The sequence below is a fragment of the Venustampulla echinocandica genome (assembly GCF_003357145.1).
Source record: "Venustampulla echinocandica strain BP 5553 chromosome Unknown scaffold_12, whole genome shotgun sequence".
NCBI classification, from domain to species: domain Eukaryota; kingdom Fungi; phylum Ascomycota; class Leotiomycetes; order Helotiales; family Pleuroascaceae; genus Venustampulla; species Venustampulla echinocandica.
The window spans coordinates 175,307-194,971 of NW_022474217.1; the positions used below are offsets into that span (position 1 = coordinate 175,307).

Sequence of the window (19,665 nt, forward strand, 5' to 3'; positions counted from 1 at the left end):
AAGCGAAAGGTGCATTTATTGGGGCAGCATAGCAGGAAATAATACGTTAAGCTTAATTAAAGAAATCACAACGATGGAATGTGAATAAGCTAGATGATGATATTCAAGTAATATTCAATAAGATGCATTGAGTATACAGAACAGGGCCCTGAAAACTACCCTGGTAGCCTAGGTATATAGGTACTAATGCTACGCTGACTCAGCAATTCCTAACAAAGCGGAGTCGTTCGCCTATAAGATTCCGACCGTGAAACCTTTCATCTTCCAACCAACAACCAACCCTCCGCTTGATGTCTTTTGCGCATCTGTCGCGGAACTTTTGAAAAAACAAATATCCTTCCTCTCCTCCTGCGACTAACGAAGGACCAATACAAACATACTGCGATAATGGTGGACAAGAAGTGCCTCGGGGATGGTTGCGAAAACGAGCCTGGGGCGTTGCGATGCCCAACATGTCTGAAGATGGGCGTGGAGGACAGTTACTTCTGCTCTCAGGACTGTTTCAAGAGGAGTTGGGTTCGTTATACTCGTACATGCATTTCTCCTACTCAATGTCTAACGAAAATGGGATGCAGAAGACACACAAGGGCATGCACAAAACACAAAATGGTATTATCCACCGTACTTGTTCCTTCAGTGGCTTTGTCTCTAACAAACCTAATATAGCTCCCGGATTTTACGATCCCTTCCCAACATTCCCATACACCGGCTCTATCAGACCTGTCTACCCACTCTCTCCACGACGACCTGTTCCCAAAACGATCAGGCATCCTGATTGGGCCGAGACTGGCATTCCCAAGCGTGAGCTGCGGTTGAATAGGTCAAAATGGGATTTTTTAGACACCGAGGGCCAGGAGGCGATGCGCAAGGTGTGCAGGCTAGCTCGAGAAGTACTTGATATCACAGCTACCGCGATGAAGCCGGGCGTCACTACAGATTACCTGGACGAAGTGTGCCACAATGCTTGCGTCGAACGCGATGTAAGCGAAAGTCATTTCAGTACCAGACTGACAGTTGATTGCTAAACCTAAGATAGTCTTATCCTTCGCCCTTGAACTATAACCACTTTCCGAAATCATTATGTACATCTCCGAATGAGGTCGTTTGCCACGGAATCCCAGATCAGCGAGTTCTTCTTGATGGCGACATTCTCAACCTCGACATTTCTCTATATCACGGGGGATACCACGCCGACTTAAATGAGACGTATTACGTTGGCGATAAGGCTAAGGCGGATCCGGACTCGGTCAGAGTTATTGAAACAACGCGAGAAGCCTTGGACCTAGCGATCGAACTCGTGAAACCGGGCGTACCGATTCGAGAATTCGGTAAGGTCATTGAGAAGCACGCAGCCTCTAAAAACCTTGTCGTAGTTAAGACCTGGGGCGGCCATGGAATCAACTCCGAATTCCACCCCCCTCCTTGGATTCCCCATTACGCCAAGAACAAGGCAGTAGGAGCGTGTAAACCTGGAATGACGTTTACTATTGAGCCCATTCTGGCTCTGGGTGGTAATCGAGAAGTGCATTGGCCGGATAATTGGACAAACGTCACTGTGGACGGCAAACGGACGGCGCAGTTCGGTGCGTATAGACCTTTGAAAGGGATGGAATGTGGAATTTCTAAATGCTGACATTCGAACTGATAGAACATACTTTGCTTGTCACTGAAACAGGCGTCGAGGTTTTGACGGCGAGATTGGAGAACTCTCCAGGAGGCCCAATACCGATGCCGGAGACTACAAACGGGGCTGAGAAGGTATAACCGATGTGGAAGTCAAAATGGTCATGAATAGCTAGCAATTGGTAGGCAGCGTCGAGCCCTGATGGTGCGAAGGGTTACGTTCACTGCTACAATGGCTCTCTTGTGTACCCAGGAACTCGTCAAATTTAACGCGAATGATGCTGAACCGAATGGTTTGGTGACTTATGGTTTATACATGCACCCGGATACTTACATGGGTACTTACCTTACATACCGGTAGCTTGTGCATTGATAAATGCCCCTAGGTCGGTGGCACCCCGGTGCGTGTTCGGCTCGAGAAATGTCGGCGGCCGAAAGAACATGCCGGGTACCAATATCAATACCAATACCAATACGCCTATCAATCAGTAGTCAGTAGCTGATACGACTTGACTTGGTATTCATCCTATAGACTCGGGCACCTGTGTTCAGTACCCAGGCATAGCAGCCCAAATAGGCCAACTTGGGATCTAGCATCTCGTCACACGGGGTTCTTCAACAGATAACCCTAGGCCATTGATGACAGCTTTTTATTATATCTATTGATCTGATCTGACCCCAAACAATGGATCACATACTATCCACCCCGTCACATCTCCAAGATGAAGTCCTTCGACAAAGCCTGCAGAATCCAGAGCAATTTTGGTCGCGCCAGGCCGAGCGCCTCTACTGGCACAAGAAACCTGATAGCGCACTCCGGCTGGCCCAAAGAACGCTGCAAGATGGCACTGTTCACCCAACGTGGGAATGGTTCCCTGGCGGCGAGATATCAACTTGCTACAATTGCATCGACAGGCACGTTGCCGCGGGAAACGGCCACCAAACTGCGATTTACGCCGACAGCCCCGTCACGAACACAAAGCAGACGTTCACATATAGCACACTCCTCAGGGAAGTAGAGACACTGGCCGGGGTGCTAAGGGAAGAAGGCGTCAAAAAGGGTGATGTGGTCATGTTATACATGCCCATGATCCCAGCCGCCTTGGTCGGGATGCTGGCTGTCAACCGTCTTGGTGCTATTCACTCCGTTGTATTCGGGGGGTTTGCGTCAAATGCTCTCGCCCAGCGGATCGACGCTTGCAGGCCTGACGTTCTTCTTACTGCGTCGTGTGGCATTGTCGGGAATAGGCCGCCCATCGCGTACCAACCACTTGTCGAAGAAGCCATCAGACTGTCATCTCACAAGCCGTCGCGCACTGTGGTATGGCAGCGTGACCAACTGCGATGGAACGCCAAGGTAGAGGCAGAGAGTCTGTGGAGGAAGTTATGGCGCTGGATACAACAAGTGTTCCTTCGTCGCAAGATAGTTTGCGCAGAACAATCGTCATGGCAGGATCTCGTGAGCAACGCCAAATCGCGTGGTATCAAAGCCGACTGCGTTCCAGTGCAGAGCAATCAGCCAATCTACATTATGCATACGTCCGGTACGACGGGAGCGCCAAAGGGCGTGTTGCGCGATTCAGGCGGCCACGCGGTTGGCTTACAGTTCACCATTAAGTATATCTTCAACATACACGGGCCGGGAGATGTTTCGTTTACAGCGTCAGATATCGGTTGGGTGGTTGGCCACTCCTACATCCTCTACGCGCCGTTATTAGCTGGAGCTTCTACTGTTTTGTATGAAGGTAAGCCCGTGGGAACGCCAGACGCGTCTGCTTTTTGGAGAATTGTGGAGGAGTACAAGGTCAACACAATGTTTACCGCACCGACAGCGCTCAGGGCAATTAAACAAAACGACCAGAACAACACTATGATATCTAAGATTGGCGAGCGCGGAGGCTTACGATCACTAAAAGCTCTATTCCTTGCTGGCGAACGGTCAGAGCCGACTTTGATATCAATGTACCAGGAGCTCCTCGACAAATACGGCGGACCAGCCGCACATGTCATCGATAACTGGTGGTCAACTGAATCCGGATCCCCGATAACAGGCCGAGCGCTTACACCTAATGTCGGGCTAGGTAGTGAGATTGCCAAAGACCATGCACTCCCTCAAATCAAACCAGGAAGTGCTGGAAAGCCTATGCCAGGCTTCGATGTTCGTGTCGTGGATGAGCAGGGTGAAGATGTACCAAAAGGATCGATGGGCAATCTTGTGCTGGCACTACCTCTTGCACCAACAGCGTTCCGTGCGCTGTGGGCGACTGAGGAGAGATTTTATAAAAGCTATTTGAAGAGGTTCGACGGCAGGTTTCTGGATACAGGGGATGCGGGATGGATCGACAAGGAAGGCTATGTTCATGTGATGGGTCGAAACGATGATGTATTGAACGTCAGCGCGTATCGTCTCTCGAGTGGTCAGTGCTATCTGCGTGCTTCAAAGAATTTTTGAATTCTGTCTCCAGTTACTGATCCCTGATAAATATAGGAGCCATCGAACAAGCCATTTCATCACATCCACTGGTCGCAGAATCATGCGTAGTAAGTATCCCAGACGAACTCAAATCTCAACTTCCATTCGCATTCATTACCCTCTCCGTGCCAAATCACCCTGTATCCGCCATACCAGATGCATCCGTCACAAAGGAGATTCAGTCTCTCGTACGCAGTCAAGTTGGGGCTTTCGCGTCATTGGGAGGCATAGTACAGGGCAAAGACATGATCCCGAAGACGAGGTCGGGAAAGACATTACGACGTGTACTTCGAGAGTTGGTGGAGAATGGGGTTTACGGGGATTTTGATAGGGGTGTTGAGGTACCAAGCACAGTAGAGGATGCGGCTACAGTAGAAGTCGCGAGAGCCAAGGTTAGAGAGTATTTTGACAAAAGCGAGCATAAGCACAAGGCAATTGAGGCAAGGGAGAAATCATGATACAGTAACAAGAGTACTTTGCAACCAGATATGACTTACACGAAACATGTAAATGCAATAGGCACCTTCAGCTGACGCTCTCAAGATTCTTAATTTAGCTTCAAGAGAAACTAGCTAACATCTTTTATAACGTGTGAAAAAAGCAGGTTTTGGTGCCAGAAGGGGTCATTGTTAGAGGCAGCGTTGAGCGTCTCCAGTCCAGTTATAATTGCCGGAGACTGGTCGCTCTTCCCCATGAGTATTGCTTCTGCTAAGAGGTGATGAAGATCACGCTCGGAAATAGGCATGTAATCCAGACTTCGAAGGATAGAAATCATGGCCTCACTGCCTCCGCTGCTATCAATCCTCTGGATGAAACCAAGCCCGATAATCGTTCCGAAGTCGATTACTGTAGCAGCGAGATTGCGAGCTCGCCTCCGAGACGCCAAACCGGTCATAAACTAAACAGAAATCAGCCCATCACCCCAGATATCAAGTTCAATGCTTAGTAAACTTACATTATTAGCTGCAGCATAGTTTGCTTGAAATGGTTGGCCAGTCACGGCCGAAATGGACGAGAATAGGAGGAAGAAGTCAAGGTTAGTACTACAAAAGACCTCATCCAGGATTAATGACCCATCTACCTTAGGTTTTAGTACTTCTTGTAAGGTATTATAAGTCAGATCAGGAAAGTAACAATTCGATTGAACCATTGCACCGTTAGCCACGCCCCCGATGGGTGGCATAGTGCTAAGAATGTGATTGCGGAGGTTGATCATGTCTTGTTTATTAGTGACATCTGCTGCCTCGATTGCAATTTTAGCACCTTGATTTTGTAATTCGTCTTTCCAAGGTGCTTCTTTATTAGGATTCCTAGCGACGTTAGAACATTTTATTTCCAAAACAATATTTTATATCACGGTTGATATACGTACCGACTCGTAACCACAATACAACGCGCACCACTCTTAACCATCCATCTACAGATAGATTGACCAATATGCCCGCTAAGGCCAATCAGAACATAAGTTTTATTTGGTGATAATAGGTGAGACGAATCTATAGGCCGAACGAGAGTGACAGGCTTCTTTTCAACGAAAGCTCTAGTCTCAACTTTCCGCCGTAGAGAATTGAGACGATTGTTGCGTTCCTTGTCAACAATCACTCTTGGAATGAAAAGTTTACTTCCCCGGACCGCAAGTTCCGGCTCAATACTCCATAGCCGTTTTGTGCCATCATCCCTCATAGCAACACCTGCTACAAGTCGAAGTATGCTCTCTATGACAAGAAACTCGTTGCCGTCAATTGTATCCAAATCGAGGAGCTGCACAACTTTCTCGGGGTTCTCAGCTTGAAAGGCTCGCAAAAGACCGATTGTACCGCTGTGATGTGGGTTTTTTGATCTCGCGCCGTGAGTGACATAGAGGACCAGCTCGGACCTCTCCAAAAGTAGATGTAGACCTTGGAAAGTTTCGGCGCTAAGATTCTCGAGTACTGACTGATCTAACTCGGTGAGACTAAGCACAAGTTCCACTTTGTCGAGGTCTTGATTTTTCAAATTGGATAGGGATTCAACTACGTTGATCTCTCCATCCCAGACGCATATTAGCTTAGCCTGTATGGCTTTGATGAAATTGACAATCACTTGCGAGGAGCCACCCAAAACAAGAAGTTTCCCGCTTGTACTAATAGGTGGTGTAGAATTAAGAGGAGCTCTGAGAAAGCCAACTCGATTATCCAGTGCCTGTGACAAGATAATAGAGGAAGGGTGTGTTTCTGAAGCGCTGCTAAGTGCCATGGAATCAACCCCAGAAAACCCAACGCTCTGGAGAATGTCGTGTATTTTTTCGCGGGTCGTGTTTGTTGCGTTAGGCGGAACGTCCTCTCCACCCATCATTAGTAAAAAGCCCCCTGGCTTTACTAGGCTTCGGGTGACTCTCAACCCGGCAACCTTCTCCTTGAAAGTCTGTAGAATAATTACCAGGTCGAAAGAGTTCAGGTCAAAAGGTGTTAGGTCGACAGTTTCGTCCAACGCTCCGATGTCCCTTTCAACATCAAAGACTCCAAATTGAACACTCAACTGATCGGAACTCATCTGCGCCTCCATGCCTCCAATAGCCCTATTTGATGCATCCACGACCATATATAATTTAAGGGTATGTTCAAGCTCTTGACATACAGCTTGTACGAGATCGGCTGAAGATGTGCCAACCTGGAGGATTCTCAACTTCGCATACCGGTGCGAGATCTGCCGGGTTACGCTCACTATATGCTTGTGAGCTTGTGAGAGGCCTAACTGTTTGTAACAGAAGGTATGATGCTGCTCGAATGCCACTCCTGAGAGAATGTCTTGTTGCCAGTCCATTTTCAAGCAGAGCAATTTATCATCTTTCTCTGTAGCAGGAAGCAAGGGGCTCATCATGAAGTCTTCGACGACTATCTCTAACTGGCTGGTCTCTGAGTGGTATATTTTCATGTTGCCCTTGATTATGGGCAATTGTGCTTGAAATCCTGGCGTGAACCCGGTAATTTGCGTGTCGACAAGCACTGAGGCTGGTATATCAGGGGCGATACATGGGTTCAAAGACAATGCCATGCGACCAATCTTTGTAGGCGTGAAAGCTGTCCATAGTGAACCATCTCTCGGGGCGGCAAATGCAATAAAGAACGTCTGAAAGCAAGCCTCAAGCCAGCTCGGGTAAGGGAAGGTTGGCCACTCCACTTCCTTATCGCTTATAGTCGCAACGACAGCTGACGCAAAGTCCATCCGTCTCTCTGCTGAAGTTACAGCTCTGAATGGCCCGCCATAACCCAACCCTATCTCGGCCAGTGAATCGTAGAACTGGCTGATGTTGACCGGTATTAACTCTGCTGGCCTGGGTGGTCTAGAAGGCGATGAGATAGCTGGATTGAGGTTATTGGTGTTTGCAAGCGTGATGTGTATTCTTCCTGTGACCACAGTTTTTATATCTTTATCCTCAGCTGCCCTCTCACCGAGAGTAAACTCTGCCTGAATAAAATCGGGTCCGTTATTATCGAAGTTAAGATTGCTGCGTACGGATAGCAAGGTCTCAATCTCTCCCGAGGATTCATTTATTACAATTGGTCGTATAATTGTAATATCTGAAAGCTCTATGTTTTCTACCTGCTTTCCTTTGCTGATATCCCTAGCGGCCTCGAGGGCCATAACGCAATACGTAGCTGCAGGGATAATGATCTGATTCTGTATGCAATGTTCTTGTAGCCAAGGCAAATCTTGTAACTTAAAACAATTCTGCCATCTTGACTCAGAGCCTGTGTTACCAGGAATTTTCCCCCCAAGCAGCTCATGGGGCGAGTTCGGCATAATGTCCGGCTTGAAAAAGGACGGGGAAAAAGGATTGAGGAGATCGTTAACCAAGGAAGGGGAAATTGTTCGTACAATTACGTACGTTTCCAGTACTAGATAATTAACACGGGTGCTAAACATATAAACATTTAGTGTACTGTACAAAGATGATTTATGCCGGAGATTGGCCAATGACGATAGTAAAACATGTCAGGTCGGGGACCCGATCAATTTAGGCTCACCACCTTCCGAATAATTCGGATATGATGCGGGTTTCAATACCCCTAGTTTCCACTCTATATTACATGGGTGTGATATAAAGCTCCGAGAGTGACTTTATTAAGACTAGGATTTCATGCAATTAATTATGAGGAATCACCAACTAGAGAAGCTAGACGCATTAGGACTAGAAGTTGTAAAACGCTTAAAATACTCATTTTATAGAAGTGGAAGATGGTCCATTACGACAATGATAAAAGCATTTACCCTCTTATATTGTAGAGGAGCTAGGAGGACCCTTAGGATTATCAGGAGGAATCGTGGATAAAACAACCAAAAGATTGCAGTCAAGGTAATAGGCATCAATTGGGCGGTAGGCGCGGTGTCGGATTTTCGTCGTTTGGTCATTTGGCTAAAGAAGTCTAAACAATGGTTTAATGTTCTTTTGAGAAAGTGAATATTCAGGGCGCACTCAGGCAGTGGCATTCCTGGACGATTAGTAGTTACAAGATCCAGTCATTAATATAAGTATAGCAAATTAAGCTTCTATTCGTAATTATACTAACTGGCCAGCTTCTCCCTGGTCCAGCTGTATTGCGGTGAATCGCATGTATTGACGTCGGTGCTGTGTGAAAGGGAGAGTGAGTGCCAGGGGCTTATATGCTCAGGTGGCTCCACTTATCCACGTGCTAATTCTAGTACAGGTGACAATGCAAAAACAAAGTAAATAATTGGTGGTCCCTTGATCCCCACCACAATATGCCAACTATTAGAAGGTGGCTAGCAAATGTGGGATCCAAGGAGAATACCCTATGCTGAGCGATGATGGCCTATTTGCTTTGCGCCACACGTACGCCTCCAGAGAAGCTGTTCCCTGATTTCGAAGCATTTGTAATATGTATCTATGATTGCAATATTCATCGCAGTTCGCTCGTCGCTTTTAATGGAGACGGTAGATGCCTCTCTGCCGTGAAGCCTAGGTTTGGGAACAGAGAACGATTGTTGACGCCCTAGAGCCAGGTGTTGCAAATCAATCCTAGATTCATCCACGGGGTCGTTGTGGCGTACATTCATAGGGGATCCGGTTGATTATATTAAAGATAGCTGTGCTATTAGAAGTATGGCCTATATTAAGGTTGAAGCGCAAGATCGAGATTGTGACTATTCCTAACAGGGTTTGCTATTTCTATTATAGCCATTTGACTAAGGGTTCATATTCCCTAGCGACTAATATCTGGACTATTCTGCCAATCTTCTCTAATACAACCGGCAAACCACTGAATATAATAGTCTGCTTATCCTTGGACCAATGGATATTACTAGGTAACTAATGTATCTTGTTGAAACTCTTCCATATAAATACCTAACTTAATGTATCAGTCCAAGAATTAGAGGAATTTATAGCGGTATTAATATTCCAGGCGGAGTTGTCGGCCATTGATTTAGGAGAGAGTATCGACAGTATGTTATAGAACTTGAAGTTCCGGGAGACTGATTATAGTTTTATCAATTATATTTAGAATCCAGAGAAGTATATTATTAGACACAAGTTTCGCCGCCGGAGGGTAGAAGATGATACAGAAGACTAAGGACAATACGACACAGCAGGTAGAAGCAAGGAAGTCGTCGTATTAAATACAGGAGCAACGACATTTGCGCAAGTTAATAGTTTATTACTAAATAAAAAGCGGCCAGCCGGGAAGAGGTGCAGAAGTAGGAAGTGCCAAAAGTAGCAACAGCGTTTATTTAGAACGGAATATATATATACATTATTAAGAGTCAGGTATTCTTTTAACAATGTATAACAAGGCACGAAAGCATCGAGGCAATACTCAGTATAGTATCCGATTTTTAGTAACCTGTTAGCCTTGTTAGATTTTAGAGAGGATTATAGATCTCTATAACCTAGTTCTAGGGTGCTAGTGGTTGGGGTACTATTGAGACGCAAAGAAAGTACCTAGGTACTCTTCGAGGACGGAGCGCTGCGATGGGACTATGGTGAAACAAAAATAGCTTTAGCAGGTATGGCTACGGATGTTGATGAGTATTGCTCAGGGGAGAATCAAGCCGTTTTCAAGATATTGAAAAGGCGGGATGGACTGAGGAAGTGCCGGTGCAGACTAAGTTGGCGAACCCTTGAGGACGTGCTATATTAATCAACTATTGAAGTGATTATTGGATCTATTAGTGCTTCGACCCCCATTTTGAAACTCATTTTAACCAGGATTGGATGGAAGCTACCAATGGCACCAAATGTGGAGGTCTCTACGTAGCATTTTGGCCTTTACTTTGCCGCCCATTCTCGATTCTCCAATCATTTGTGCTAGTCCGCCAGATCCCCCCAATTGAGCGACGGATGTCACTAGACTAGGTAGCTTTTGTTACAATCAAGTGCCGTCTACGCCTCTCAAACTTTCAGCAGGTGGAGCTAGTATGTCACTTCAAGTAGGTTTGGGATTGAAATCCTAGTGGACATCTTTTACATTAAGGGTGTTCAAAGAAGTTGGACTCGGCAAGAATCCACAGATCAGAGCTGCGTCTAGTACCTCAATCTAAGCTTTGCTGGTTGGGGCATCTATTGCCAATATATAGTTCTAACTGTTTCAATTTTGAATATGGGCACGTTCGATGCTACGAGCTGGAGGTGTGGTGAGGTTTGAAGCAATTGAATTGCCCTCTAGTAGCGGGATCAAGTAGTCAAATATATATGGTTGTTGAGTTGAAAGCAAGCGGCCAAGTGGCTTTCATAATATTAAGGAAAATCCTCTAGAGCTATTAGTTTCGACCCAATCTACCTAGATTTAGCAAAAAGATCAAAAGGTAGACCCAAAGCACCGGATGATGTTGAGGTAATTATGCAAGAGCGATATCTTGGGAAACACATGTGGGTCGTCGTGGTATTTCATACAGCTTTAGGTCTATGATATATTCAGCTTCCTAAATGCATATCTGTTTGGTAGGATTTGCTTGGAATTTTATCGGAAGTGCAATGATTTTTTTATCCATAAGAATTCAGGCTAGATATCTCGATCAATTAAATTCAACCCCGGTGACCGGATTCTGAGCCATCCTTTTGGGGCTTAATTGCACAAACTACTCCGCATTTTATCTTCCAATCTCCCCGTGACCCTTTTAAACCATAATATGCATCGATCCCGGCTACATCACATCGTCACTCGCCTACATGACTTGGTGGAGTGAGTATCTATTCTAGAGCCAAGTCTCGATGCCTGTGTATAGCTATCCAATTGAGTACCTTTGACTTTCCCTATTTGTCGAACATCTACGAGCCCTTAGAGATGAACAACTCTCGAGAATCCACTCATGCGGTCACCTTCTAGGCGGTGACTATCAATCTGGCCGCTCCGCCCTCGCTAAATCAACCATAAAAAAAGGTGTATCCCAAAACAAATTTAATTTAATTCTATATCACTTGTATTATTTTCCGAAAGTAAAAAATTTAATTTCCAGCTATCAAAATAGCAAAAGAGTTCGGCCCGGTGTCGAATGCCTACATCTCTTGTCGTTTTTGTTGTTTCGCTTTGTTGTTGTTTTCCCTTTTTTCCTGTCGTCCCTGGCGACAACGAAAGTACAATTTGACCCGAGCCACTTGACCAAGTGTCACGCCCTTGTACTTTGTTAGGCGATATCTGCTTTTTTGGCCATATATATATTACGGGGGGATTTAGTTGCCAAACCAATTTTCTTTGACATAACACACAGCTAGGCACCTTGGGTAGGTGATGCAAGGGATGCATGCTCTTAAAGCAAAATTGACGCAGAGTACTATATATCCATGTTTACCTCTTATTTAGAGAGGAGCTTTTTAAGAGCAAAAAAGATCTTTACCAGGGTTAAATTTTAAACCTCGAAAGCCTCAGAGAATTTATTTGGCGACTAAGAAACGCATACTAAACAACTTTCCCCAGGAGCTAATACTTATAGCACTCTAAGGGGGTGGAAGCGATAGTTTTTGAGCATTGGGAGGAGATTTCAAGATTTAGATATGGTATTAATAGAGGTGTGCGAACATTGCGTATTCTAGTTTGCTCTCTTTTTAGCTTACCGAACTATGTGCGAAATTATAAGGGCTTCGTTCTTATCTAACAGGAAAGTAACATCCAAGTCGGAAAGAAACTATGTTCTTACAGGATCATTTGAACCAAAATTGGAAGGAAATGCATATCGTCATAGCACGCGCCTTGCAGATGGATTGTCGTGGAATAGATGATTGAGAATTTACTGAAAAAGTCGTAGCCATGGCAAAAAACCAAGCTGCTGGCTCTGGAGGAATATTCGTAATATAAATGCGAATAATGTCATATGGTGAATTGTTGCTTATCTCTTGGTTTAAATAATTGCGGTGCAGTTAGTTCGAACCAGATGTAGTGTGGGAGCTGACGCGAAACGGACACGCCCCAGCACCCTGCACGCCTTGGTACATTTAATCACAACGCGTCCCTTCGCGTCTTCTACTAATCGTGGCCCCCAAAGACTACAAATTATCATGAAACACCGCGCATTATGCAACGCATTCGATCAATATAGCTGTAGAGCATAATGGCACACGTCATTGAGTTGTCTTCTCCCCCATCAAGCTCGGAGTCCGAAACCCCCGACATAGACATCGATGAACTTAAAGATGAGATTTCCCAATGTCTGAGTTCTGTCAAAGGTGCTAGTACATTCGCCCTTTTCGAGACATTGTCTGGCTCACCAAACCCTGGACTGTATCTGAAGAACGGCGGCGTAGTTGGTCTTCCTCTGTCGGATCGCGATGCAGAGGCAATTATTGCCGCCAGCCATGAAGCACCTTTCGGAAAAGGGGAACAGACCGTTGTCGACAAGAGTGTCCGAAAGACGTGGGAACTATCCCCGCCTGATTTCGAACTCAGGAATCCAGCTTGGGGAAGGTTCATTGAATCTATTGTGGCAAAAGTAAGTGCCGGCCTAGGTGTTGATGAGGCTGACAAGGAAGTATCGGCGCAGCTATACAAGATGTTGCTTTATGATGAGGGAGCAATGTTTAAGCCACATCAAGAGTAGGTCAACCCCAAAGCCCCCCTCCACCTTGTTTATATCTGACGAACTTGAAGTTCCGAGAAGGCTCCTGGAATGTTCGCTACCTTGGTCATTACCCTTCCATCGAACATGAAGGAGGTGAGGTCAGGGTCTCCCATGCAGGAGAAACAAAGATCTTTGAGACGTCCAAATATTCGGATTATGAATCATCATTTCTGGCCTGGTGAGTCTCTTAAGACGCAATGTTGATCTTACGCTCATTCACATTAGGTTTTCAGATGTCACCCATGAAGTCAAGCCTGTCCTTTCAGGCCACCGGCTTGTGCTCACGTATAATCTTGTCCATGAGACTCTAGACCCAAAAGAATTAACTGCAAGCTCTGCCAGGTCGGTTTCCACGCTGAAGGCTCTATTATCACAATGGAACAAGAAGCTTGGAAAAACTCCAGAGTTTGATACAGCGTACGCGTTTCTATTTGAGCATCAATATACAGACGCTAGCCTTCGCTTCAATGGCTTGAAAGGACATGACCAAGGTGTTGCATCCTGTATCCGCCGAGCATGCGACGAGTCTGGGTTTTACTTCTATCTTGCTAAGCTGAAAAGAACTGTTACGGGCGGTTGCGACGGGTATTACGACGATGATTCTGTATCATTCCATGAACTAACTGAAGAATACGAAAAATCAATCTCTCTTCTCAGAGTTATTGACTCTAATGGAACTGAGGTTGCAAAGAATATGACTGTTGACCACGATGGTTTTCTGCACGAAGAATTTTTTGAAGATATAGATCCAGATGACGAGGATTATTCTGGCTACACTGGTAATGAAGGTGTCTCTGCTACGCACTTCTATCATCGAACGGTATGGAACTCTTAACCTGGAATGACACCGACTGACAGTGTCCACAAGATAGCAATACTTATGCCGAAAACGCATCGCATCGACTTCTTTCTCAATCCTTCATCCCCCAGAACCTCCAGATATAAATATATTTACGACGAGAGGTTGAGAGAATACGCAACCCGGATTTTGCAATGGTTTGAACAATTAACAAATCACATGTCCGACAATCCTAGAGATATGGGAGTCCGCCAAGATCTTGAAAGTGTTTGCAGGATGGTGATACTCGAATCAGGCAAATTGAGGATTGAAGCTGTATCCAACCCAACAGTGGCATGGGGAAGGAAACCGAATGGGTTTTCTGATGAGGTTCTGGCATGTGCCACCAATACATCTATTGCTCTGGACAACATGTCTCTATTCTGCGAGACTTTTCGCTTTTGGCCCCAGGAGCCGTCTTCTTCGATGCTACGAGGGGTGGGTAAAGCGCTCGTACGCTATAATCTAGAATCACTTCTTCCAACGTAAGTTCTCTCCCTAGGATATGATTGTGGATGGAGATCTGCACGGGGTAAAAGCTTGGATCTCGAGCATTTGATCGTGAAGATCGCGGGGTTAGCCAAATAAAGGGAACTTCCTCGATGAAACATTTGCATATAGTGCCCGAATTGCTATACGGCTAAGGTTCATCCGCTAAAATATTTTATTATTCTATAGTATTTCTGAACGACTTTCAGCAATAGGCAAGTTATCAAACCGGATGGAAATGATCCTCGCACTACAAACAGGCTACATCACAGAGGCGGAACTCTTATCAAAGCCAGTTACTGTCGCCCAAGACTGGGCGAAGTCCCAGATGGATACTGCCCTAAATTCCGCACAAATTTCAACAGCTGAGGATGGAGCCATGTTGTCGAATCTCTGCAAGACAGGCTCATCTGAAGTTATATTTAACAAGTTTGTGAAGCCCGTTTGGAGTTGTAAACTGGAGCTAATTAACGACAGGATACTGCCAGCCGTCAAAAAGAACACATGCCATAACCCTATGGCCATGGCATTCCTCGCAGGCGTCATCAGTGCTGGCCTCAGTGGCGAGATTGAAGCACGTGTTTCTCAGACCCTTTTCAAGAATGTAGTCTCTGACCTCGCAAGTAATTTCAACCTGACCCCCATCTTGCACTCACAAACAAATAAGATGATAAAGATCTACGGTTTTGGTGCTCGAGCTCCCGGTTCACTAGCTGCTACGGATGATGGTAGCGAAATCGTACAAAGCGTTGTCACCTTGATTTGGAACTGTTTTGCCCTCGATTGTCAATGGGAGCTTGGTCAGATCCTTGGAAAGTTAGTCTCTGCATCCTCAAACCAACCAGCCGAAAATTTTGATACCATCTTCATACCGCTCCTTCAGCAATTGAGCCGTAGTCTTCATGACAAAAACATATCAGTCCAAGGAACCTCATTTAAAGGATTTTTCCAAGACTTGCTACGCAGCTACGTTGTCATTCACGTTGGACCTGAACCAAAACTTGCCGCCGATTGGACGCGATCGAGGACAAGTTGTCCTTGCCATGACTGTTCCGAACTCAACATATTCTTGATCAATCCTCATCAACAAGTATGGAGATTCCCAGTCGCCAAGATGCGGCGGCTACATATCCATAGAATTCTCGAAACCATGGGAGGAGGCTTTACCCACGAGACAGAGAGAATTGGGAGTCCGCAAACACTGGTCGTCACAAAGACCCAGGCCTCGTATCTTGCTGCCCGTCAAGCCTGGCCAAAGAGATGTAGTATTGCCAAAGGCTACCTCCAGAGTTTCAATGCGAACATACTACGAGAACTTCTTGGTGACCTGTTTGACCCTATAATGTCGCTCTCAGTATCGCAGCTTTCACAGCCTCCTTTCCAAACTACTCATATCTCGGAGAGGCTCCCTTTTGAGTTCAGTCACGAACCCACAGACCTCGAGTCATGTCCTCCCACCAATTTCAAGGCGAAAGGTTCCTACTTCTACTGAGGTCGTTGACCTTACGTGAATTAGCCGTTATTTGTTCATATTTTGTCTTCCGAAGGGGTTGTCAAAACCTGCGATAATTTATGCTCTGAGCAGTTGATATAATACCCTATTTATTAGGAAGTGGATGGAATTACTTGCAAATGAGCGATGCCAGTATTACGCGAAGGTGCTCGCTGTACCATGTACTGATAGTATTAGTGTATACATAGAATAATGGCCTGGGTTGAGTGCCGGGAAAGATGATTGCGGAGATCCGGCCTTAAATTAGCAACCCAATAGAATAAAAGACATCCCGCAGTCTAGTTGCGTAGCAGGTAAAACGTTATATTGCTCAATACCAATTATGACCTTCCTCCCCAAGCCTCTTGTTATTTGGATTTAGAGATAGCATTCTTTGCCCGGGTATAGCAACTCCAGATTGCGATTCGAATATACCCGAAATGGTACGTCTTCCAATGGCAGCAAAAGAGTCGAATTCAGCACAACCATTGCACGACGCCCATTCCGGCGACAATGGCGTAGACCCATCTCCTAGATCGGACCACCTGGTTACCAAAATAGCCTGCTTGAACCTATCCGACGGGTCATTTCTGTCTTCCGCGAGTTTGATATCGATAAGGTACTCTGTCGGACAATCTGGACAGCGTCTCATGGGCCGACACTCTCGGCACAGGCTGACAATAGGGTTGGCATTATGGAAGCTAGCTTGAAACTGCGGGCCTTTCCGGAGCTGTTGAGTTAATTTTTCTTTGGGCTTCGGTATGTGACTCAATGCGCACTTGCAGAGGTTCATGAGTTCGCCGTCCCTCCAATGGGCACATACTGAAAAGTAGGGCGTATAATCTTCTCGGGAGTAAAGCAGGTGACGCATTCCACTTGGTGGAAGACCGGCAGAGGCAAATGATTTGCTGACAACCCGTAGTAACAGGTGACCTTTATTGTAGTAATAACTCGTTTCGTGCGACCAGCCGCTGTCATGGGATTTCCAATGCCGGGCAAGAGATTCAACTGATATGCCATGATCTGGCGAATAATGGCAGGCTCGAAGCGCAAGCTGGACAAAAGTAAATGGAAGGGTGTGGTCAGAAGTGAGTCGCAGCCTTAACAGTACTGTGGTGGGTTCGAGGGCATTCGGGCAATCGAAGATTGGAGCCAGAGCGAGAGAGGCCTTCAAGCGCTCTTGTCCCTTGCGAGTTCGATGATGGTAAATCAAACAAGGATAACAGAATATATGATTAGGAAGGGAACTGTCCAAAGAAACTAAGAAATCAATCTTAGATGCTCGATTATCCGGATCCTGCAGGGTTTTCCATGGTTCAGGCCCAAGTTGATATCGGAGGGTCTTGCATGAGAAAGCAAGACTAGCAACATCAGCCAGGGAGAGATAACCGGTGATGACCTCCCAGATATCGTTCGGTAAGCTAGCTATTAGCTGGTCACCGGCTCCGGAATCTGCTCCTCGCCATCTTGGGTTGGACTCAGGCTCAGACGTTAAAGAGCTAAAGAAGCCGTGATCGGCCAAGCTATGCAACAATTCGGTATCATCACGTCGCTCGCCGGTTTGAATATCAACATGAGAAGAGTATTCCGATTCCGGAGACGGCCGTCTATTGCCTTGATTTTGATAATTGCCACCAGTAGAAATATTTCTCGTCTCATTGCCGGTCCGTTCCACTGGCTTTTTCGACACGCGTTGACTTGAAGGATTCGGCTTCAAAATGCGTGCCAGACGGGTTTTGAGACTTGGCTTATTCGAAGAATCCTCCCCCATTCCCAAATTATAATTGGCAGTACGAGTAGCGATATAATGTTCTTGGCTTGCAGCGGGCATTGTTTTGAAATTTGAGCGCAGCTGAGAATCAGGACCCTGTACTCGACTATGGGTCGCAGGGATTGAACGAAGGAATGAAATATGCCGGCCGTCTGGAATAAGAAGACCGAAATAAATAGATGGTATTGTACTGTATGTGTTTGTATGTTAGAAATCGGATCTCGAGTCTCAAAACATTCTCACGTTCTCAATCACTAGATTGATCTAATGCAGCCGGCCGTCCCGGTGGCGATTAGAGAGCCCAGCTAACTTTGCGAGGTTCCGATGCAATCAACCTTCAATTGCCGGGATCGGCAGCACACCAACAGCATAGCAGCATCATAATATATTCATCGTCCGTTATCCACGAACCTCATTGCGAATGCGATATGTAGTGTATATTATCCCTCGAGTGGTGACGCAAGCCCTAAGCTGACGGAATAAGCTTAAGCCAAGACCAGTGTATATCAGTCGTCGTGCCCATCCAGGATCTGATGCGAATGCGACGAGTGCTGATGCTACGTATATTCGGGGATACATACGTGGTCTGCCCTAAGGGGGCTTAGCTGTGACGCTGAGGCTTACGAGTCTGAGCGAGGTTGAAAATGAAATATTCCGGTACACTCCAGTAAGAAGCCTGCTTTTGCTGACGGTCAGCAGCTAGGATTGGTAACCTCGCAGTTGGCTCCAATGCGCGAAGGATCATCAACGGGCATTCTCCTGATGTTTCATCATTAGGGCTGCAAAAGGATACCAAGGGTGGTACACCTGGGAGCAGCACGTTACGTGCGGAGGCTCATCAGCACACTGGGTGAGATCGGTAGGTACATGTACACTCTATAATGAGGATATATATCTTCTTATCCTCCTCCACTTTACGTTGCTAGCATATAGCAACGACTCTGTACAAACTCCTAGTACTCTTTTTGGGCAATCTCAACATAGTTGTTGAACGTCATCCGTCCTTATTATTATCGCACTTTGCACCTCAGCCAATATGCATACATTCAAAGTCCTTACCGCCCTCGTCGTCAGTGCAGCAGGTATGCTTTCCAACCTCTCTTATTCTGTGCAGACTGACATTTCCAGGTGTATACTCAGAAGTCGAGTGCCCTGGCTCAGAGTGGAACCATAATTGCTGCGTAGAAGGCATATGGACTGGGCCCGTCATCTCCAACTGGCTCCACAACCTCAACAACGCATCTGCTTTCCGCAGCGCCTCGATAGTTTCCGATATCTCTTCCGTACGGGCGTCGATCAATTCCGTCGCATCATCCCTACATGCTGAGATAAAATCCGATATTTCCTCCGTCCTAGCAATCCCAGGCTCAGTCTATTCTGAAGTAACAGCGGATTTAGGATCCGCTCTTGGCGGGCCCTGGACAAAACGCGATGTACATCCTCGCTCACCAATAACAACAGAAGTTTCGCCGGGATTGACCTGTCACGGAATTGGAGCAGTGCAATTAACAGCTCCCTCGGCGAAAGAAAGCATTGCAAGCATGACAAATGCAGCTGATGTCTACTGGGCTGCTCTGGGGCATTCAATCATCGCCGGAGACGATCACACTCTTATTTCCCCCTGTAAGTTCAATCTTCTATAAACAGTACCACATAGTAGACAGTGTGACTAATAGAAAATAGTCTCTACTACTACAATCAACCAAGCGGCTGCTAGAGTTACTGGAGACCCCGCCTCCTCTCCAACGGCCGCTTCCGGCTCAACTTCTGTCTCCAAGGGTGGAGCAGCGGCAATGATTACGCAGGCCCCTATGATGGCTATGGGAGGAGCCGTCCTCGCTATTGCTTATGGTGCTATGTAGGCAAGATTGGACCTATGAGAAAAATGGCGTTAGATGGTCTGCATGCTAGATCCTTTTGGTTACTAC

General features: G+C 46.1%; 6 protein-coding genes across 6 annotated transcripts; 4 read left to right on the forward strand and 2 right to left on the reverse strand.

Annotated features, from left to right (window-relative positions):
* Positions 1 to 452: 452 nt before the first annotated feature.
* On the forward strand, positions 453 to 1,893 carry BP5553_09830 (Methionine aminopeptidase; the record flags this gene model as incomplete). The annotated part of the gene is made up of 5 exons (XM_032018453.1): positions 453 to 609; positions 667 to 980; positions 1,037 to 1,583; positions 1,649 to 1,758; positions 1,810 to 1,893. 5 exons carry the CDS (start codon positions 453 to 455, stop codon positions 1,891 to 1,893), a joined length of 1,212 nt encoding a protein of 403 aa, XP_031865290.1.
* A 415-nt stretch (positions 1,894 to 2,308) lies between these two features.
* On the forward strand, positions 2,309 to 4,554 carry BP5553_09831 (uncharacterized protein; the record flags this gene model as incomplete). The annotated part of the gene is made up of 2 exons (XM_032018454.1): positions 2,309 to 4,040; positions 4,112 to 4,554. The coding sequence occupies 2 exons, from the start codon at positions 2,309 to 2,311 to the stop codon at positions 4,552 to 4,554; spliced, it is 2,175 nt and encodes a 724-aa protein (XP_031865291.1).
* Positions 4,555 to 4,664: 110 nt separating this feature from the next.
* On the reverse strand, positions 4,665 to 7,879 carry BP5553_09832 (Nonribosomal peptide synthetase 14; the record flags this gene model as incomplete). The annotated part of the gene is made up of 3 exons (XM_032018455.1): positions 4,665 to 4,994; positions 5,052 to 5,406; positions 5,469 to 7,879. 3 exons carry the CDS (start codon positions 7,877 to 7,879, stop codon positions 4,665 to 4,667), a joined length of 3,096 nt encoding a protein of 1,031 aa, XP_031865292.1.
* A 4,761-nt stretch (positions 7,880 to 12,640) lies between these two features.
* On the forward strand, positions 12,641 to 15,966 carry BP5553_09833 (uncharacterized protein; the record flags this gene model as incomplete). Its single annotated transcript, XM_032018456.1, has 6 exons — positions 12,641 to 13,122; positions 13,177 to 13,325; positions 13,381 to 13,967; positions 14,016 to 14,470; positions 14,664 to 14,903; positions 14,952 to 15,966. The coding sequence occupies 6 exons, from the start codon at positions 12,641 to 12,643 to the stop codon at positions 15,964 to 15,966; spliced, it is 2,928 nt and encodes a 975-aa protein (XP_031865293.1).
* Positions 15,967 to 16,297: 331 nt separating this feature from the next.
* On the reverse strand, positions 16,298 to 17,797 carry BP5553_09834 (uncharacterized protein; the record flags this gene model as incomplete). Its single annotated transcript, XM_032018457.1, has 1 exon — positions 16,298 to 17,797. The coding sequence occupies one exon, from the start codon at positions 17,795 to 17,797 to the stop codon at positions 16,298 to 16,300; it is 1,500 nt and encodes a 499-aa protein (XP_031865294.1).
* Positions 17,798 to 18,773: 976 nt separating this feature from the next.
* On the forward strand, positions 18,774 to 19,599 carry BP5553_09835 (uncharacterized protein; the record flags this gene model as incomplete). Its single annotated transcript, XM_032018458.1, has 3 exons — positions 18,774 to 18,819; positions 18,866 to 19,360; positions 19,421 to 19,599. 3 exons carry the CDS (start codon positions 18,774 to 18,776, stop codon positions 19,597 to 19,599), a joined length of 720 nt encoding a protein of 239 aa, XP_031865295.1.
* Between the last annotated feature and the right edge of the window lie 66 nt (positions 19,600 to 19,665).